Raw genomic sequence first — 16,070 nt, 5'->3', positions numbered from 1 at the left:
GAAGTCGTCATATTTTCCCCAGAATGGAGTAGCAAAAACAAAAAATGCCACAAATTGCATTCATGAAAACAAGAAATACTGACTTGACTATTTGTTTTTAAAAACTGACAAATTAATGACCAAGATGAAAAAACTGATTTTTACTAATTTTACTGACCATTTTTTTGCTTGCAGAAAACAAAGATATGTATATTTCTAAATCTGTCAAACAATATGGTTACAAAAGCTTTCTGAGTTCTAAATGATGCAAAAAATGGTAAAATGGGTTTAGGTTTGTAAAGAAAGTATGGCATATAGGGAAAAAAAACCATTTCTCTCCCCATTGCTTTTCAGAAATGTAACATCTTAATGTTGGATAGAATCCAAAGAATTGCAAGTGAAATTTCACTTGAGCAAAGAGGCTTTCAACCAACTCCTTTCCACTGAAGCCCCTAGTGCCCTCTAAAAGCTGCTCCTGAAAAATGGGGAACCCCCAGAACATTGGGAAAGGGGCTGCAGTTAGAACAGGGGGGGGGGAATAGACCACATGAATGGGAGTGCATTCTGTTCATCCACAGGGTTCTTCACTCCCATTCGTAGAGAATTATGCTATGGAGAAGCCTAGGCTAGAATCTATTCTATATCTACCCAATGAGGTGCTCCACAGTTGCAGGTTTGCCAATTTATGAGTACCAGCCTATGTTCTTTGGGGGTATTTTGAATCATTATTCTATAGTTCTAGAACAGGGGTGGAATTCTAGCAGAAGCTCATTTGCATATTAGGCCACATCCACCTGATGTAGCCAATCCTCCAAGAGCTTACAAAAAAGCCTTGTAAGCTCTTGGAGGATTGGCTACATCAAGGGGTGTGTGGCCTAATAGGCAAAGGAGTTCCTGATAGAATTCCACCCCTGGTCTAGAAGAACACCTTCCTCTCCATTCTCCACCAGCCCAATTGGCTATTAGACACAGCGTTCTACACCAGTTCGTTCATTATCCCTGGCCATTGGCCTTTACAATTAAAACACATTTGAAACATTAAAATATTTAAAAACATATTTACAAATAGACAAAGATAAAATTCTAAAACCTCAGCTCACATTCAGCTCAATACAACAAGAACATTTTACTTGGAGACATTTTAAAAGGCACTATTCCCTCTAATCATCGTGGCTGCCAGAGCAAAAAAAGTCCATCTGTAGGAAGGCCCATAGCTATGAGGGGGCCTGTGGGGGCACAGCCCCCTAACTGCTAGGCAGGGCCCCCTGACTTGGGCCCCCTAACCAGCCTCCAGTGCCTCGGCTGCATCCTTCTCCATTCTGCCGTCATCATACACCGATGCTTCTGCTTGCTCAGGGGACGTGATCATACCCAATTGCTTCTGTTTGCTTAGTAGCCGGAAGAATTCTCTGACCCCTCAGCAAGCAGAAACAACGGGGCACTTTCGGAGCCCAGGACTGAACGTTAAGCTCCACCTTGTTTCTGCTTGCTTAGGGGTTGGAAGAATTCTCTGACCCCTCAGCAAGCAGAAACAACGTGGCACTTTGGGAGCCCAGGACTGAAAGTTAAGCTCCACCTTGCTTCTACTTGCTGAGGGGCTGGAAGAAATCTCTGACCCCTCAGCAAGCAGAAACAACAGGGCACTTTCAGCCCTCAGGACTGAAAGTTAAGCTCCCTGTTACTTCTGCTTGCTTAGGGGCTGGAAGAAATCTCTGATCCCTCAGCAAGCAGAAACAACAGGGCACTTTTGGAGCCCAGGACTGAAAGTTAAGCTCCTTGTTGCTTCTGCTTGCTTAGGGGATAGAAGAAATCTGACCCCTCAGCAAGCAGAATCAATGGGGCACTTTCAGCGCCCAGGACTGAAAGTTAAGCTCCAAGTTGCTTCTGCTTGCTTAGGGGCTGGAAGAAATCTCTGACCCCTCAGCAAGCAGAAACAACAGGGCACTTTCAACATCCAGGACTGAAAGTTAAGCTCCACATTGGGCTGACGTTGGGCTAGAGGGTGCCTGCAAGAAGAGGCTGTTCTGGCCCTCAAGTGGGGCGGCGGGGGTAGGGGGCAAATGGCTCCATTGCAGACAGGACAGGGTAGGGTAGGCTGGTGCACACAAGTGGAGGTCCTGGCTGCAGTCCGGGGCTGGGGATCAGTGGAAAGGTGATGTTTGCCTGCAGGGGTTTTCTCGCCTGGTCTCACTGGCCACCTGAGTGAGGGTGGGAGCTGCTTGGGCAGCCTCAGCTCGCCCTCTGACAGAAAGAAATCCAAATTGGAGGTCTTGTAGCCCAGAAGTCAGTTGCGATTTGGTGGTGCCTTCCACCCCCCCACACACACTTGTCCTGCCGGGCTTGCCTAGCTGGATCATGCTACAGGTAAGGGCAGGAGACCGTGCGGCACGTATCTAAACCTCTGAGTAGCTTCCCACCAGAGCTGCTGAAAGAGGGGTGGAAAGGGATCACCTTGGGGCAGCTGTGGGGAGGGGGGAGGCTGTATGGCAGCGAGCTGGCAGCTTTCCTCTTCAGCGGTGGTAGGAGAGAAGGCCATAGAGGTTGGGGCCACTATGTGCCCCCTGAAAAAAATCAGGGCCCCCCAATTCTTCAAATCCTGCCTACGGGGTTGTCTGTAGGAGACAGAAAGCTCCACATCAGAAAGCATAAAAGCTAGTTTTTCAGAATCTGAGAAAAACTGTAGATCAACCAGAATCTTAGCCAGGAATTTACTCCTAGGGCCCAAATATAGAAGGCAAAACAAAATATAATGTGGTGGAACTTCCATGGAGCTGTTGCACAGAGATATGTGTTGGTCAACTGGAATGTTGCCATCATGACCTTTTAGAAACTCAGTTGGCACTGTTTGGAATTGCAACACTGTAAATGCCATTCTTAAGCTATGAGCTGTCAAACTGATCAAGTAGAAAGCTCTAGAATGAGTGTTCTTTATGGTTTTATACTATGGGGCAAACTTCTGATGGAAAATAGTAGTATTATCAATTATAGAATCCCCTTTAAATACCCATTCCTTTCAATCCAAATTATTCCCCAATAGATGGAGCAGATCATTGGGGATAGTATAACTGGTGTTTCCTTTTTGTTTAAAACAATTTATTAATAATAACATATATTAACAATATTTAATTATGTCATTACTATCCCTAACCCATATGATATTTTTTCTAATCCCCCCTCCCTCCTTTACTAGACTTCCGCCGATGTTATATACTTAAGTTCACTTATAAAGGTACCCTTAACCCATCAAGGTTCAATTTCCCCCTTTTCTTAAATTCATTGTTAAAGAATTGCCCAATGTCCTTTCAAATTCCACTCTTTTTCTATATATCCTCTAAATTTCTTCCATTCCCTTTTAAACACTTCCAAATCATAGTCTCTTAAAGTTCTTGTTAGTTTATCCATCTCACTCCATGATAAAACTTTCACAATCCAATCCCATTTCTCTGGTATTTTTTCTTGTTTCCATAACTGCGCATATAATGTCCTAGCAGCTGAAAGCAAGTACCAAATTAGAGTTCTATCTTCTTTTGGAAATTTTTCCATTTGTAAGCCCAACAGAAAAGTCTCTGCAACTTTCTTAAAATCATATCCCAAAATTTGAGATATTTCTTGTTGTATCATTTGCCAAAACTTTTTCACTTTTCCACAAGTCCACCACATATGGTAAAAAGAACCTTCATGTTTCTTACATTTCCAACATCTATCCGACATTTTTTTACTTATCTTTGCCAGTTTTTTCAGAGTCATATACCACCTATACATCATCTTGAAACAGTTCTCTTTAATACTCTGACATGTTGATATTTTCATCGAGTTCTTCCAAAGATATTCCCATGTATCCATTTGTATTTCCTTGTTTACATTAATTGCCCATTTAATCATTTGAGATTTCACTACTTCTTCTTCTGTAGACCATTTCAACAATAATTTATATATTTTCGACATTAATTTTTCATTATCTCCAAATAGAAACTTTTCCAATTCCGTTTGCTCATGTCTAATTCCAACAGATTTAATATCATTTTCCATCAAGCTTTTTATTTGTTGCATATGAAACCAGTCATACTTGTTATTTAACTCTTCTGCAGATTTTAATTCTACTTTATCACCTTGAATCTTTATCAGTTGGTTATATGACATCCCTCTCTCTTCATCAGATTCAGCTGTTATTTTTATTACTTCTGCTGGCACTATCCATAACTGGTGTTTCCTGGACCTAAAGACAACCAGGTCTAGGGCATCTTGGTCCTGGTCCCAACCTTGTGGAACTCTCTGCCAAATTATATCAGGGCCCTGTGAGACCCTATCATTCTGCAGGGCCTGCAAGGCAGAGATGTTCCACCAGGCTTTTATTTGAGGATAGTGACAGTTTCCATTTTGGCTGGCATCTGCCCCTGTTCTTCATACTTGCTTCGCCCCCTCCCCTCCTGTCTGCAAATCAGGAAATTATGTTATTAGTATCTGCTATTTATCTTTATAGTGTTATAAAGATAGTTAATTCTGTTTAATTTTTAACTTTTAATTCTGTTCTACGTTATTACTTGACATGTTTTTAATGCCTTTGTATATCGTCCAGAGCCCTGCAGTAGCAGAGATTGGGTGATCCATAAATCAAGTAAATAAATACATGAGTGATTATGCCAGAAAGGAAATCAGAATGAGTTTTGTCCCTGCCTAACAAAATATGACAGCTAGAATTACTAAGTAAACCACTGTTAGTCGATTGGTTTTTCTTCCATGATTTTAAAATTATGAAATGGGCATGGGCTTCGACTGAGGGCAGGCCAAGCTCTGACCTTAGCAAAGCAGTAGGTATAGCCTCAAGGAGTGACAATCCCTCCCCAGGCTCTAAAGTTTTGAGCCTGCATCTGTGCTTCTTGCCTCAATACTCACCTACTTTCCAAAAATACAAGGGGTTTCTAGTACACAACACTAATTTTAGAGTATCATACCTTGTACTTGGTCAGCTTGAAAACCATAAGCTCATTCTTCAGTGAATAAATAAAGAAGCATAAATAGAATAGTTAACAGCACTGTTCTCAGAAGAAATACAAGGAAAATATATTTAACAGAAGTTTGGAAGAGCTTTTAAAATCCCTAATGGGATGCTGTGTTAGTACAGTAGAAACACTGATGCCAATCAATTTTTTACTGCAGTTAGTGAAGACAGCTGCACTGAAATAGACAGGCCATTACATTGCATGAACAATGTTCTTTTAAAACAGATTCATTTGCTGTAAGGGAATGCAGCAGAATGCAAGTTTCAACTCAAAGGACATATTTATTTTTCATATAATTTACCCTGAATCTTATGAAGTTATTCTTTTAAGAACTCTGAGCTAGATGTACAAATAGCAGGCCAGGAAGAAATTACCATGAACAAAAGCAATCATTCTGCCCCTCCTGTCACAGAGAAATTAAAGGTATGGGAAAATACAGTCAGATCAACTTGTTAAAATGTATTAGAACAGAGACCAGTTGAAAGACGGCTTGCCTGTTTCCTCTAATACTGAAATCTTTTGCTACTGCTGACCGTATTCTCTTTGTAATTAACATTATATTCCAATAGCTCTGAAGTAGGATTCCATCACTGAACACAAAGCTGTCAAAAATTCAGCACATTCTGTTTAAGCCTACCAATCCCAGAGAAAGGTTTTAGCACAGAGCAGGCCCATAGCCAGAATTTTTAGGTGGAGGGGAGGGCCGTGCCAGGAAAAGCTTCACCTACCCATTTCCACACATTAAGCTTTTATTAAATGGACAGGACATTTTCCTCCAAGCTTGTTGTCAACCTCATTTCAGTATAGTCAGAATAATTCTGGTGTGCTGCCATGGAGTCAATTTAAATGTAAAGTAATTATACATCCACTACTTATACATCAACTACTAGCTTTTACATATGTTAAGAAAGGGGAAAGGAAAAAGTGAAAGCTTATATAAACTTAGTTAACAAATTAGCATTTTTTTGTAAAAAGACACACTGGTACAATGAGTGTTCCAACAATCTTCATAACATTTGTATTTTCTGTACAGTTAATCAATATCATACCTGCAGAAATTGGTAGGAATCACTACTGCATATCCTACACATGTTCCTCCCAGACAATTTCCCAGTTCATGAAATAACCCATGAGCCATGGATTCAAGTGGCAAGACTATCAGAAACACACTCATGAAGATTCCATTGGATTTCTACCAAAAAGAGAGAGATGCATTTAGATAGTACCAGTTTGCAAATTTAAATGAAAATTCCTACTTCAGAATTTTTCCTGTCATCTTGGACAAATGCAATTCATTCTAAAGTTGTACAGAAAACCAAGGCACTTGTATGACTATGAAAATCAGACTGAATTCCACAACTTGATGAAGACAGGCTGAGGTTCTCTGAATCCTCAGCTTTCATTAAAAAAGAAATAAAAATAAAACAAGGCTGTAGCCCCTTCCCTCACAGAGATATAAGGGAAAAAACCATGTGTCTGCAAGGGAAGAGGACAGAGACTTACTTTTTCTATTTTTAAAATGAAAGCTGAGGATTTAGGGAACCTGCTAAACTTAAACTTTTTGGGTGCATACTTATATCAATTGCCTATATCAATATATCAATACAAGGGTTGCATTTTTTCAAAGAAAGAAATGTCAATCACACATCTTCAGGCCGAGGGGGGGGGAGAGGGAGTGGTTTGATGATGAAAAGTAGGATGGAGGTTGGTGGGAGTAGGAGGAAATGTAGGATGGAGGTTGGTGGGAGTAGGAGGAACAAAGAAAACCAAGAGAAACATTATGCACCAAGAAAGAGATTACTAAAAAGCAGCTTCCAGGTAAAAGTGGTCTTGGAAGGACTAGAAAAACAAACAACAACAAAAGAAGCAAAAACAAGAGGCACAAAAATGCATGTGGAAATCATGTTCCCCAGAGAGTACTGAGATCGAGCTCTCAAAACCTGCTTGTAATCCCTGGGCCAAAGGAGGCCCGTCGGAAATCCACCAGGAACAGGGCTTTTTCAGTAATGGCTCCTTGCTGGTGGAACCAGCTGCCGGAAGAGGTGAGGGCCCTGCAGGACCTTGGACAGTTCCACAGGGTCTGTAAGACAGCCCTCTTCTGGCTGGCCTATAATTAACTGACATTGGAATCTTTATGGAAGGTTGTAGTGTAGCACTTTGACAGAGCATTTGTTCTATATGTTTTCTATTTTACTGTTTTAAATTGCTGCAAATTGATGTATTTTTAAAACCAAACTCTATATTAGATTTTATATGTTGTGAGCCGCCCTTAGCCGCCTCGGTGGGAAGGGCGGGATATAAACTGAAATAAACTGAAACTGAAATGTGGTAAACCAAAGTAGTACAGGGCCAGAACTGATGAGAAAACCCCACAAAAACCCCATAGTTAAGATGATAGAAAGAACAGTTTAATGTCCAACCAAAAAGTTGACATTTTGCCTACAGAGAAAATAAAGGACAATGCTGCAAGTCTGCCCAAAGTCCCCGAAAGCAGCAGTGCCCAGTGTCTAATGACAGGGACTACAATGAGTAAATTCAGGGATGTGTTGTGTTGAATTGAAATCACATTGTAATAAAAAGCCACCATTCCATTCACCCACATCTACCACAAGGCATTTTGCAATATATTCCTGTATTTTAGAAAATGGTGCTATAGCCGACCACAGTATGCCAGGACCGAATCTACATGTTTTTTGAGGGGGGGGGGCAACATTTAAAAATGGCGGCCCTTTATGGGCCCATTCTACCTTATGGGCCCGTAGAATAGAATGGACTCCATACCCAATTTGGCACCCCCCCCTCCGGTGGCACCTGGGGCAAGCACCCCCCTCTGCCCCCCCCCCCGATCCGGCCCCGCAGTATGTATATATATTATGGTAACGTGGCTAGGTTCCAAATTAAAATACAAATTGTTTAAAATGTTCCCTTCAGGCTGAGCTAACACTGCTTGATGCCTTTACAACTGTAATAAACTGCCAATATTTTGTGGATGAGATAAGCCACATGGGGCAGAAAAAGGATTCCACGGAGAATAATTTTTTTTCATGCAGCCAGAGCCCTGTCATAAGCATCAGATATAATAACCTGTTGCATACTATAACGTAGCAATGAAAGATTAAATAATTTATAGCATACCTGCCAACATACAGCACCCAAAATCGCTGTTGCAAGAAGGCTGAAAAATACAAGTTGCTCAGAAATTAAACAAAAATGACGCATTCCTTTAGATGCCATGATTCTATCAAGGCTGTTATTCTCTGTCCTATGCGTGTAGTAGATTTTGTGACAGTCATTCAATTTTGTATGAAATCCCCAAAGAGTTATAAGAAAAATGATGTGGCAGACCATCCAGAAAATTCCAAAAATCGAAAACCCTGGTATCACAAAATACCAAAGATCCAAATCACCAAGCTTGAAGGCCGATAATATGAAAGAAACAAGCTCAATAAGTCCAACAAAGATGACTGAAAATCTTCGACAGGCTCTCCCACGAAACAAATAGGGTTTCCAACGTTCTGTAACTGAAAGTCCACTGAAGTACACATCAAGAAGAGGGTCTGTGATTAGGCAGCTAAAAAAGCATCCCAAGGCAAATGGATTTGTGGGTATTGCTAAGGAAGGAAAAAACAATACTGAGGCCAGGATGCCAAAGATTGCTAAATTTGGAATGGCAAGGAAAGACTTCATCCGCAAATCGATAATGAGCATTGCTAAAGCCACAACCAACAAGATAATACTCATGGATTTTTGGACCAACATAGTTGTGCTGGCAATTGCAAACCCAACCAGTTCCAGGAACTCAACCATTGTTAGAAGAGTGGGTCGATGATGGATACAGCCAGATATTCTCACCACTAAAGCATGCAATATCCTTATAATGATTGAGGAAAGGAGCAAATATTGGGTTGCTTCTTCTTTCACACTCTTCTTAAAAGCATCATTATCAAGAAAACAGAGAAGGCCAAGTAAAAATCCAAACCAAAGATTAGAAAGACTTAAACTCGCTGTTTCCATTGAAAAATAGTAATAAAGTATACTAGCAATTCCAAGAACAAAAAGAGCCAGGATAAAAATCACAAGTATTAGTGCATCTGCATTCTTCTCCCATCTGACATAGAGGCCCATGCATATTGCAACCAGTAAATTCATTCGAGCTAAATAGCCCAAATACCGGACAGAAGAATGCATGCTCACTTCTCGGTTTGCTTCTTCCAGTCTTGTCATTGCTGCGTAGAGGCAGTGGCTAATGCAGTAACGTAGTGATTTACACATGTAAGCTGACTAGTCAAAATTGTATCACTCCACAAATACAGATATATACAACACAATTGCTTGGGTTTCATCTACGAACTCTGATGCAAAAGTAACTTTATGCAGAGTTGTTTCATCATTAACAGCCAAGGATTACTGAAATTCTGGAAGAACAAACACAACTTAAAATTAGTATTTTAAAATCAATTTACAGATACAATACACATGCATATTTACATAGCTAAACATTAAGGTATTTTATAGTGATATCATTTATATTAAGTTTAGATGATTTATGGTGACAGTGGATAATACAAAGGGTCTTTTTTAGAAGATAGCTAATTATGAACTTATTTTTTTTCTTTATTTTATTTTACAATTTTTGCTGACAAGTTGCACATGATTTATGGCAAACCAGTATGATTTTCAAGGCAAGAGATGTTCAGAGGTGGTTTGCCATTTCCTGCCTTTGAGTAGCAACCCCAGAATTCCTTGGTAGTCTCCCATCCAAATGCTGACCAGGGCTAACCACATTTAGCTTCCAAGATCTGTTGAGATTGGGCTAGCCTGAGCTATCCAAGTCAGGGCAATTTTCATTATATCCTACAAAAATTCACATTTTAAACTTCTCAAAAATATGAAATTTCACAGAAACCAATTTGGCCTTAATGAAACTATTTATGGTGGCGGTGGTTAGTGGCAGCAGAAGAGCTGGTTTTTAGACCCTGCTCTTCACTACCTGAAGGAGCCTCAGAGCAGCTTACAATCACTTTCCCTTCCTCTCCCCACAAGACATCTTTTAAGGTAGGTGGGGCTGAGAGCTCTGAGAGAACTGTGACCCAAGATCACCCAGCTGGCTTCTTGCGGAGAAGTGGGGAATCAAACCCGATTCTCCAGATTCACTGCTTTTAACCACTACAACATGCCAGCTGCTCAAAATAAAATTCCCAGAAAGCTGCAGGTCAAAACAAAACAGTATCTTTGGATCTGGCTTTCCAATTGCTATCGTTTATTGAATTATATGAATATTCTTTTCAGTTCTGAGTTCATATTGAAGAGATGTTCTAATTGGGTAAATATGGAGTTCATATTGAAGAGATGTTCTAATGGGGCAAAAGTGATGGGTAATTGGGTAATTGGGTAAATATGGAGTTCATATTGAAGAGATGTTCTAATGGGGCAAAAGTGATGGTAAATAGTTGAGGAACTCCATTTGTTTCTACGCATCTTTAATTCTCATCCTTCCACTTGAATTTCCATTTTAGAAGCATTTAAATAAATGGCTCTTAACCAAGCTGTATTTTAGGATCTCTCTTTGTTTTGCAACAGAACTCTATGAGGGTAACAGATAATGGAAGAATCACCAGATTCATTACCTGAAAAATGCAACAGAAAGTTATTCTTGTAGCTTTGTCAATTACTTATTTGATTTTTAGGCGTTCCACAAGGAGTAGATATTATAACATTATAAATATTATTTATATCTCACTTTATTTTTCATAACAAACAAAAAACATCTCAAAGTACCTAACAATATGCAATACAAAATGTTGAAACAAGGCCAATACACAGGGTTATGTACCAACATCACATCCAACTTCCGGAGGAAGTGCGGGCCCTGCGGAACCTTGACCAGTTCCGCAGGGCCTGTAAGACCGCCCTTTTCAGACAAGCCTATGCTGATATCGACTGCTGAGTTGCTAAGAATAAAGAACTGCCATCTATAATACGATCACGGAACTATCTAAACTGGCAGAACCAGCGCCAAACAATTTTATTGCTGCCAGATATATTTAATGTAATTTGAATTATGTATTTTAACTTAATTAACTGGTTTTTATGTTTAATTTTTTTTAATTGTTAAATTTAAAGTTTTATCTATTTATGTTAATTGTGTGAAATGTTGTTAGCCACCCTGAGCCGCCTAGGCGGGGAGGGCGGGATATAAATAAAATCTATTATTATTATTATTATTATTATATTATCCTGGCAAACACACAGACATGACGTCACTGTATTGACCAATATTCTGGAAACTATGTTTTTTTCCTGGAACATGATGCTGGCACATAGTCCAACATAATTTCTGTGTCCCCCCCTCTCCCCAGCTCACAACATTAGAACAGCTGGGACTGCTTATTGGTGGGAGACTGCCAGCAAGAAGCAGACACTTGGCATGCCTATGCCTTTCTATCTTTTGTTCTCTCTTCCACAAAATGGCTAGCTACTAATACAACCAAGATAAAGGCAAAGGTAGTTTCCTGTGCAAGCATCGAGTCGCTACTGAGCCATGGGGTGACATCACATCATGACGCTTTCTTGGCAGACTTTTTTATGGGGTGGTGATAACCTGCCTTAAACTGAAGAATGGCTAGCCACATACAGCCTCAGTCCAGGAATCTTGATGATGAGAGCATGGGGTCTGTTTTTAAATACACCAATGACTGAAAACTGAGGAAATATATCTTTCTATATTTCTTTGCAGAGATGAAGTTTAATCTAACATAATTATGTTAATCTAACATAATTAATACAAAATCAATATGAATACTGCATGTTGTATAATGACTGGCTCACAAAGGCCAGAAAAGATCCTGGTAAGTCACTGTTCCAGAGGATGCTGGCAAGGCAACTACAGCAAGCTGAGTCCCAGTGGCCCTGGCTGGATTGATCAGATCCAAACAGCCCCTGGACAATGGCCAGCACTATTATGGCTGCTCAGATCACTGAATAAGGTCAGTACTATCTACTCTGAGAGGCAAAGTCTCAGATAGGTCTTTCATATGACCCGCTACCTGATCCTTTTAAATAGAGATGTCAGGTATTGAACCCTTGTCTTCCTGCACACAAAGCTTTTCTACATTTTACATTCTAAACCACTGCCTACCAGATAATTTTACTATTCTGTCACTGGAACTTAAATCTGTACCATTTTACATTCTGAGCCATTGCCTACCATTTGTGGCTCTGCTCACTGTGCCGGATTCCTCATCTGATGAAGTGTACTTACAGCACACGAAAGCTTACGTTTTGAATAAAACTAAGTTGGTCTTAAAGGTGCTATTGACTCCTATTTTGTTCTACTACTTCAGACCAACATGGCTGCCTACTGGGATCGCTCTACCACTCACACCCCCTAAGTTTGCTTTTGAGCAGCTTCAACAGAGCACTCTTACTTCAAAAGCCTGTTGATTTCAGTGGGTTTAGAGACTAGGCCAGGGCAACTTTGCAACACACTGCATTACACATATGTTACAGAAGCCTACAGCCATTTAAGATCATCAGGTGCCAGCTCAACAAAGTGCAAGCCTATCGAAACTGTTTTTGCTTCAGATGCAAAATACTCCCAGATCACTTGGTCTGAAACAGCAGCTCTGATGAACTCCCTGAAAAGGTGCTGTAGGGAGTTCACCCCAGGTTGGAGCGGTGGGGAGTGAGGAAATCCTCCTGAAGAAACAAGAGCGTACATTTGCAAAAGAATGTGTGAACACGGACTGGTTGGATGGGGCTACTACTGCTGCTCTCCCAAAGCAAACACTCAGACACTGAGAGCCAAATGAGAAAATCTAATGGTACTACCTCAAAGCAGAAGAATGTAAAAAGTCAAGGAACAGGCAGTTTGGAATCACCGTCCTGCTTGAAAGGATGCCCGCATCCGGCTATGCCAGTCACGGGTCAGAGACAGTAAAGAGAGACCAGAAGATATTAAACTCCTCTCCCCCGCCCTGTCACCTTTTCGAGAGGTACCGTTAAATCCCGTCCCTTTCAGAGGTGGCTCATGAGCAATACAATCTGGGGTGGAGAAGGAAGGAGACGGGGTGGTCCGCTCCCCTCCCCCCTCTCAGTTATATTAAAAGAAAAGGATTCAAAAAATATGCACAAGCTCTTCTCTCTAAAGGCAACAGGGGACGCAGAAACTGGCAGCCCAGGTTAGAGTCTTACGTCTCCCCATCAGGGAGTTCTAATGAACGCCGAAGATGTAAGAAGCCGCAGCTTCTCTCTTAACTACGGTAAGTTTCCCACTTCTGCCTCTTCGCCTCAGTGTTGCTTGCCGCCACGAAGGCCCACGCTGTGCTAGGCAACCGCCAAACTCACCGTGCGCTGTTCGCCCTAAAAAATAATAAAAAGTTCCCCGCCCGCCGCCATTTTGGCCCTTCCTTTCCGGCCGGGTCCGGTACGGGGAGCGGGACGGCTCAAACCGCGCAATTTATATGGCCTCAGGGCGTCGAAGTCCTGCGAAGCTCCAACTTCCCAACGCTGCCGGGCTCGGAAGTCCTCTCCAAAAGGAGGCTCATCCAGACTCATGTTTTGCAGACACCGTTTGCATTCCTCATGGGACACGAAATTTCCTGGAGTGGGAAGGCAGAAGCTGCCTCGGGAGAGCTGGGGGAGTGTTCAGAAAGGCTGCCTGACAGCTTGCCTGCATAGCGCCTTGCACCGGTCGAATAGGATGCGCTCCTCCGCAGCTGAGCCCCACCGCTTGCAGGGGTTTTGCGACGTTTCAGGGGATGTACTAAAAGGAATGACAGGATTGCCCATCGGAAACCATGGGAGAGGCTTGAAGGCCCATTGGAAATAATGGGAGTCAGGAATGCCTATTAGCTTGCAGGAGAGAAGATACATTACAGCACAAGATACGTTGAAAAGAAAGTGTGGAATGGGTTCTGCATTAAGGACTCTGGGTCCAGTTAGATTACTCTAAAACTGGAATGACAACTCCTGGGAGTAGCAGGAAAGTTCTGGGAATGCAATGACAGGCCCCAGAGTGGAATTTCAGTCCCTGGGGTTAGGAGCTGTGTTCTGGGACTGGAATGACAGCCCCCAGATTGAAATGACAGACTAGAAATAGCAGCATTGTGGATTGCAATAACAGGTCCCAGAGTGTAATGGCAGCCCCTGAGAGTAATGTGTTCTGGGACTGGAGTGGAATGACAGCTCCTGGAAGTAGGAGAAGCATTCTGGGAGTGGAATGTCAGGTCCCACAGTGGAATGATGGTCCCTGGGGTTTGGAGATGTGTTTTGGGAGTGGAATGACAGGACCCAGCATGGAATGATGGTCCTTGGGGTGGAATGACAGATCCCAGAATGGAAAGACAGCCCCTGGAAGTAGCAATATTGTTCTGGGAGTGGAATGACAAGTCCTAGAGTGGAATGATGGTACGTGGGGGTTGGAGATGTTTTCTGGGACTGGAATGACAGGCTCCAGAGTGGAACAACAGTCCCTGGAAGATGCAGAAGTCTTCTGGGACTGGAACAACAAGTGTGTCAGTCCCTGGGGGTAGGACATGTTTTCTTGGGACTGAAATGACAGGCCTCAGAGCAGAATGACAGTCCCTTGGTGTAGGAACTTTGTCCTGGGACCAGAATGATAGGCCCCAAACTGGAATGACTGTCCCTGGAAGTAGCAGAAATGCTCTGGGACTGGAAGCCCCAGCATCAAATGACGGTCCCTGGGTCTAGGAAATGTGTTCTGGAACTGAAATGACTGGCCCAGAGTACAATGACAGTCCCTGGAAGTAGCACATTGCTACCCAGAAGATTATCCCCATCCAGTATGCTTGTTCCTCATTTTTGTTATCCAGATGCAGAACTTGGTACTTATCTTTGTTAAATTGCATCTTGTTCACATCTGCCAGCTTTTCCAGTGTGTTCAGATCTCGTTGAATTCCGTATCTTCTGGTGTGTTTGCTGCTCTTCCCAATTTGGTGCCATCTGCAAATTTAATGAGCAGCCCCTCCACACCCTCATCGAGATCATTTATAAAAAGACTGAAAAGTACCGGGCCAAGAACCGAATCCTGAACCACTGGAAACCTTCCATTCAGATGAAATGCCATTGACAACTACTCTTTGAGTGCAGTTCTCCAACCAGTTCCTTATCCACCTAACTATCCTGGAGTCCAGGCCATAGTCCTCTAGTTTTCCCATCAGAACATCATGCGCAACCCAGTCAAAAGATTTATTGAAATCTAGGTAAACAACATCAACAGCACTCCCTTGATCCTGTAAGGCTGTAGCTCAATCAAAGTAAATGAGGTTAGTCTAGCAGGACCTGTTGGGGACCAATCCATGCTGACCAGTGTTCCTTCTAAGCTGAGTTAGTGTGAGCTAGCTCATAGTTTTTTAACCTCTGGTTCACACATTTTTGTCTTAGCTCAGGAAAAATGGTTCCAGAGCAAACTAATTTATGCAGTAGCTCAAAACTTTAATGTCAGTGGCTCACAAAGTACAATTTTTGTTCACAGGGCTCCACAGCTTAAAGGGAATATTAGTGCTGACTTCCCCAGATTACCAAATTGTCCTTTAGATGCTCACAGATTGATCCCTTTTAAATCTGCTCTAGTATCTTTCCTGGGACAAAGGTCATCCCTCCTCCTTTTTTTGAATAACATCTGCCCTCCTCCTGTCTTGTGGCATATCTCCTGCCTGCCAAGAGGTCTGGAAGATGATGGACAAATGCTATGCAAGCTCTCTAGAAAGTTTTTTGCCACTCTTGGGTGCATACCATCTGGCCTGGGGGGATCTGTACTCATTCAATGCAGCCAAGTGCTTCTCAACTACCTCTTTGTCCATGTCAGCCAGCAGCCTTGCATAGTACTAGATGAGCCTGTTCTCTTCTTCAGGGGGAAAAAACCTGAGGTAGCTCCTGGCTGGCTCCAGCTCTTTGCAGCAGTATTTTCTGTCTGCAGCCACTGCACTGCATCAGAATCACAAAGGTGCTGCAGGCACGAAAAAGGTGGGGACCCTTTAGCTAGTGTACCGGGTGGGATTTTTCACAGAGAAACTATGGACAGGGTGCTTTGGGTCAGTGGTCAACAGAATTAGCAAAAGTGTGCAAGGA

At 42.1% G+C, this 16,070-nt stretch overlaps 1 protein-coding gene across 2 annotated transcripts in view; it reads right to left on the bottom strand.

Annotated features, from left to right (window-relative positions):
• Positions 1-13,416, bottom strand: part of TMEM168 (transmembrane protein 168) — a 28,004-nt gene extending 14,588 nt beyond the window's left edge. Inside the window, exons 1-3 of one of the 2 annotated variants that reach the window (XM_060244881.1) lie at positions 13,326-13,416; positions 8,115-9,394; positions 6,029-6,171 (exon numbers count right to left, since the gene is read on the bottom strand). In XM_060244881.1, the coding sequence (XP_060100864.1) occupies positions 6,029-6,171; positions 8,115-9,251 (1,280 nt within the window). In that variant the 5' untranslated portion in view covers positions 9,252-9,394; positions 13,326-13,416. Of the gene's footprint in view, positions 1-6,028; positions 6,172-8,114; positions 9,395-13,253 lie in introns of both variants that reach the window. The other variant, XM_060244880.1, reaches the window with a different exon arrangement.
• Between the last annotated feature and the right edge of the window lie 2,654 nt (positions 13,417-16,070).

This window comes from Heteronotia binoei, chromosome 8 (genome assembly GCF_032191835.1).
Source record: "Heteronotia binoei isolate CCM8104 ecotype False Entrance Well chromosome 8, APGP_CSIRO_Hbin_v1, whole genome shotgun sequence".
Lineage (NCBI taxonomy): Eukaryota > Metazoa > Chordata > Lepidosauria > Squamata > Gekkonidae > Heteronotia > Heteronotia binoei.
This window is presented reverse-complemented; position numbering and strand designations above follow the sequence as displayed.